Source organism: Eumetopias jubatus, unplaced genomic scaffold (assembly GCF_037043125.1).
Source record: "Eumetopias jubatus isolate StellerSeaLion01/CBP00866 unplaced genomic scaffold, mEumJub1_p1.0 scaffold_60, whole genome shotgun sequence".
In the NCBI taxonomy this organism is placed as follows: Eukaryota; Metazoa; Chordata; class Mammalia; order Carnivora; family Otariidae; genus Eumetopias; species Eumetopias jubatus.
In genome coordinates this window covers 664,246-670,245 of record NW_028274866.1, presented here as the reverse complement: position 1 = coordinate 670,245, position 6,000 = coordinate 664,246, and the positions used below count along the sequence as shown (strand labels likewise).

Sequence of the window (6,000 nt, the reverse complement as noted above, 5' to 3'; positions counted from 1 at the left end):
TAATCTTTGACAAGAGCACCAAGAATACACAATGGGGAAATGATAGTCTTCTCAATAAATGGTGTTGGGAAAACTGGATATCCACACACAAAAGAGTGAAATTAGACCCATATATTACACAATACACAGAAATGAACTTGAAATGGAGTAAAGACTTAAATATAAGACCTGAAGCCACAAAACTCCTAGAAGAAAACACAGGGAAAATATCCTTGTTATTGGTCTTGGTAATGATTTTTTGGATATGACACCAAAAGCACAGAAAACAAAAGCAAAAATAAACAAGTGGGACTACATCAAACTAAAAAGCTCCGTACAGCAAAGCAAACCATCAACAAAATGAAAATGTAACCTACAGAATGTGAGAAAATATTTGCAAATCATGTATCTGGTAAGAAGTTAGTATCCAAAATATATAAGGAACTAATACAACAGTAGCAAACAAAACAAAACAAAAACAAATAACCTGTCAAAAAATGGGTAAAGGACTTGAATAAATATTTTTTCCAAAGAAGACCTACAAATGGCCGACATGTATATGAAAACCCGGGAAATGTAAGCCAAAACCACAAAATATCACATCACACTTGTAAGGAAGGCTATTATTAAAAAAGACAAGAGATGAGGTATTTGGCTGGCTTAGTTGGTGGAGTATGCAACTCTTTGTCTTGGGGTCATGAGTTTGAGCCCCATGTTGGGTGTAGAGTTTACTTGAAAAAAATCTTTAAAAAAAGACAAGAGATAAGTGTTGGCAAGGGTGTGGATAAAAGGGAACACTTGTATGCTGTTAATGGGAATGTAAGTTGGTTTAGTCATTATGGAAAACAGTATGGAGATTCTTAAAAAAATTAAAAATAGAACTACTGAATGATCCAGGAATCCCACTTTTGGGTATATATCCATAGGAAATGAAGTCAGGACCTCAAAGAGATATATGCACTCCCATGTTTATTGTAGCATTTTTAATAATAGCCAAGATAGGGAAACAATCTAAGTGTCCACTGATGGATGAATGGATAAAGAAAACGTGGTGTATATACAATGGAGTATTATTTAGCCATAAGAAAGAAGGAAATGCTGCCATTTGTGACAATATGGATGAACCTGGAGAACAAAATGCTAAGTGAAATAAGCCATGCACAGAAAGACAAATGCGTGATCTCATTTATATGTGGAATCTAAAAACATTGAACTCATATAACCAAAGAGTAGAATTATGGTGGTGGCCAGAGGCTGAAGTCGGGGGAAATGGGGAGAAGTTGGTCAAAGGGTACAAACTTTCAGTTATAAGAGAGATTAGTTAATGTATAGTAGGGTGACCATAGTTAATAAAATTATGTACTTGGAATTTGCTAAAAGAGTAGATTTTAAGTGTTTTCACCACATCCAGAAAAACTGTAAGTATGTGTTTACATATATTAAGTCCTCAAGTGAACTCAAGAGCCCAGCAACAGGGTGGAAAGTAAGATTTACCTGACCCTATCTGCACATCCAGGAGTGGTGGCATGAACTGGGCTGTGCTGAGGGGAACCCAGCAGGAAGGGGAGCCATCAGGACCACCACCACAACTGTGGGCAAGAGCAGTAAGATGCTGCAGTATGTTGATTACAGGATGAGGTGTGCCCTGCAAGATGACCATATCTTCATTAGCACCGTCAAGGCTTTCAACAAGCATATGAATTTGATCCTCTGTGACTGTGATGAGTTCAGGAAGGTCTAGCTGAAGAACTCAAGACAAGCAGAAAGAGAAAAGTGAGTCCTTGGTCTGGTGCTGCTTGCGGGGAGAACCTAGTCTGAACGACAGTAGAGGGATCTCTTCCCAGAGATACTGGCATTGCCTGAGTGCCACTTGCTGGAGCTGCCAGGGACCCAGGGATTGGAAAAGCTCCTGGCCGAAAAATCCCAGCTGGTGTTCCAATGCCCCAGGCTCCTGCAAGACTTGCTGGGCCAGTTTGCCTATCTGAGGGGTTGGTGGGCCATCCCAACAGGTGATGACCACACAAGGAAGAGGCAATGTTGCAGCCGCTGTAGCTGCTGCCACAGCCAGTAAGTATTGCAAGGGCCCCATCCCAATAGCCACCTGGCTGTGGGGGCCCTCCCCTACCTATGAGCAGAGGGCACCCCCTTCCAGCATGACGGGCCCACCACCTGGCATGAGACCTCGCATGGGTCCCCCAGTGGGGATCCCCCTCTGGGCAAGGAACTCCAATGGGCATGCCCCTCCCAGGGATGCAGCCGCCTCCCCCAGGGATGTGAGGCCTTTTTTGACCCTTGGCCACAGAGTTATGGAAGTAGCTCCACAGAGGCATGGGCCTAATACCCCAGGGCCAGGTTACCACAGACCTGTTTGTTTGTTATGCCCTTGTTCTCAGAGTCTCACGGGATTGTCTGGTTTCCCTTTCAGGGCCCCCTCCCCCTGAAATACACCCACCAAGGCCCTAGACTCATCTTGGCCCTCCTCAGCACCCTGTTTCCTGTAAGGCTGTACATAGTCCTTTTACTTCCTTCTGGTCTGTGAAACTAGTTTATAATAAACTATTAAGAATATTATAAGTGTAAAAACTGAACCCTCATGTTAGAACACCTTAAAAGAAAACATGACATTGTACAATCTAAATATATACAAAACTTTTATTTGTCAATCATACCTCAATAAAACTGAAAAAAGATTACTCAATTTAAAAATGGGCAAAGGGGACCACATGGGTGGTTCAGTTGGTTAGGCATCTGACTCTTGATTTTAGCTCAGTTCTTGATCTCAGGGTCATGAGTTCAATTTCTGCATTGGGCTCCACGCTGGGTGTGGAACCTACTTAAAAAAATAAAAATACATAAAAAATGGGCAAAGGGTCTGAATAGACATCTCTCCAAAGTAGATACACAAATTGCCAATGAGCACATGAAAAGAAGTCCTCTAAATCATTAGTCATCAGGGAAACGCAAATGAAACCTCAAAGATATACCACTTCTCACACAGTAGGATGGCTATACTCAAATGCTGATGCGGATGGGAAGAAATTAGAGCCCTTATACATTGCTCATGGTGTTGTAAAATGGTTCAAACACTGTGGAAAATAGTTTGGCAGTTTCTCACAAAAAGTTCAACATAGAATTACCATATGACCATGCAATTCCACTCGTAGGTATATACCCACAACAACTACAAACAGGTATTGAAACAAATACTTGTAAAGGAAACAGTATTAATAGTTCAATATGGAAACAGCCAAATATCCATCAATGGATGAATAGATAAATTGTAGTATACTCACACAATGGAATATTATTTGGCCATAAAAAGAATGAAGCACTTTTACATGCTACAGTATGAATGAACCTGGAATATATTATGCTAAGTGAAAGATGGCAGTCCCAAAGGCCCACATATTGAATGATTTCATTTATATAAAATGTCAAAAAAAATCTTTAGAGTCATAAAGTAGAAGAGTAGTTGCCTAGGAATGCATGGTTTAGGGGGAGATGGGAAGTGACAGCTGAAGAGTCTGGGGTTTCTTTTGAAGGTGGTAAAGCTGTAAATTGATCTTGGTGATGGTTGTACAACTCTGAATATACCAAAAGCTACTGAATTGTAGACTAAATGGGCGAATAGTATGATAGGTGAACTAAGTATCAGTAAAGACGTTTAAGAAAACATGTCCTGAAAGGATACAGGTGATATGAAAGTAGTGTATGTGCCTATCTAAACAAACTTCAACATTCTTTAATGGAATACATCAAAATATAGGACTCAACAAAGTAGAATTAACAGTGTCTAGTATTCATACAAAGTTGCTAGGCATAGGAAGAAGCAGAAAAATGTGACTCATGCCCAAGAAAAAAATGAGTCAACAGAAATAGAACTAGAATTATCAAAGATGAATTAACAGACATACGTCTTAAAATAACCAATACAACTGTTATCAATATCCTCAAGGGTTTAAAGGAAAATGTGAACATAATGAGAAGAGCAATAAAAGATATAAAAAGAACCAAATGGAATTGCTAAGGATGAAAAATAGAATATTAGGAATGCAACCTGTCCTGGATGGGATTAACAGAAGATTAGCATGCAGAAGATCAGTGAACTTGAAGAAATACCCAAAGAAACTCTCCAATTTTAAGCATGGTGGGGGAAGGCTCCAAAAACAAAAATGAACAATTTCAGTCACTTGTGATACAATATCACGAACTATACTACACATTTAATCGGAACACTGCACCTAATAGTAGAAAAATATGCATCTTTTCAAGGGTACACAGAACACTGATCTTGATAGAGTATATTCTGTTTCATAACATAAATCTCAACAAAGCTTAAAAGATTGAAATCATAAGAAATATGTTCTCTGACAAGAAAAGCAGTACCTAAGTCTAAATGCTTGTATTATAGTAGAAGAGGAATCTCAAATAAGTTATCTAACCTACCTTAAGAAACCAGAAAATAAAGAGCAAAATAAATGAAAAGGAAGTAGAAGGAAATAATAAGGAGCAGAAATCAATGAAATAGAAAACCGAACATAGAGAAAATCAATGAAACCAAAAGTTGGTTCTTTGAGAAGATCATTACATCTGATAGCTCTCTACCCAGAGCTATGAAGAAAAAGATGAGAGAAGACTTACCAGTATAAGGAACGACAGTGGGAACATCACTACAGATTCCACAGATATTAAAAGGATAATAAAGGGATAGTATGAACAACTTTATGGACTTATATATCTGATGCTGGGTGAAGGATAGAAGAACATGTCCTCAAGCAGGAAATAGTCCCCATAATGTGTGAACTTCCCAAGACCTGATGATCTGCAGACCTTTCATCTGGAGTCCCCAGCCTGTCCCCCTTCTTCATAATATTCAATCGATGGTTGTTTATTTTGTTATTGAGCATCTACTCTGCGAAGGATCTGCCCTCGCTCCTCTGGAGATGCCCTGCCCCAAGCTCAGTCCTGTCCTCGAACCCGCTTCCTAGCCTGAAGCCGTATTTCCCAGCATTCTTGCAGAACGCTGCCTCGCCGCTTTAAATCCCACCTCATAATGCTGCTGGTCTGCGTCGGGCAGCAAGAAGAAAAGGTTGCCTAGTGAAGGCTAGCTGCGGGGCCAGGCCTTTCTTCCGTCACTTCAGGAGCGCCACCTGTTGCCTGCGGAGCTATCCTTGCTCAGTCCGCTGGTCCGGAAGAGGAGGGACCGGACTCCGGAGCCATCACCCTCGTGGCTGACAGTCTGCGACGCACACATGGGGTCGTCTGCGTCCAAGGCTGCCCTCGGGGCGACCACCGATGAGCCCACAGAACCGGAGGCGAAACACCTGGCGGGTGAGTAGGAGGCCTGCTACGGACAGCTCGTGAGGCCTAGGTGCCTCTAATGTCGGCACACCCCGCTCCCCTCCCCCAACCCTCATTTTCTTGCAGGAGCCTTGAGGGGAGATTGAATTCTTACCCCCGGTCATCTTGGAGTGAGCCTGGAAGAGAACCGCTGGCCTTTTTAAGTCCAAACTCTGAACTATTTATAAGTTACTCCAACAACTTAGGACACACGAAGTGGTGGAATAACAACCCAGCCTTCTGAAAAGGGCCTAATTCCAAAGTCCACCCCATCCCCCTTATAAATCATTACATTCGGCAAGACTTGTGAGATAAAGGAAGGAAGTCTATAGAGCAGATCATCCCATAAGCAGTCCTAACCTAAGGTCAATGAATAGGCTTTAGAATGTCCAACAACATTTTTTGTGCCCCTATGAATGTTTCCAGGGGACAGAATTTTGATTCTTGAAATTATCTGTTGCTCAAAGACAGAAGAGACTCTCAGGCTAGCCTTGCCCCGTATTGTTTGAGTTCACATCAAGCACTGACTTCATCAACAATATGTACTTTTGTCAATATACATAAATCCCACTGCTTTGGAAAATGTCATAGCCAACTCACTCTTCTGATCACCTCCTTATTTTGGTATTTTGCTTAAAAGCTCTCCATTGATTTAGTATGTGCCAAAATTGGCTTCTCATA

General features: G+C 41.2%; 1 protein-coding gene and 1 pseudogene across 1 annotated transcript in view; both read left to right on the top strand.

The window, feature by feature from the left end:
- Positions 1-1,588: 1,588 nt before the first annotated feature.
- Positions 1,589-2,442, top strand: LOC114201939 (small nuclear ribonucleoprotein-associated protein B'-like; annotated as a pseudogene).
- Positions 2,443-5,231: 2,789 nt separating this feature from the next.
- Positions 5,232-6,000, top strand: part of LOC148161795 (uncharacterized) — a 45,275-nt gene continuing 44,506 nt past the window's right edge. The window contains exon 1 of the mRNA XM_088020565.1: positions 5,232-5,310. Coding sequence (XP_087876691.1) covers positions 5,232-5,310 — 79 coding nt within the window. The remainder of the gene's footprint in view (positions 5,311-6,000) is intronic.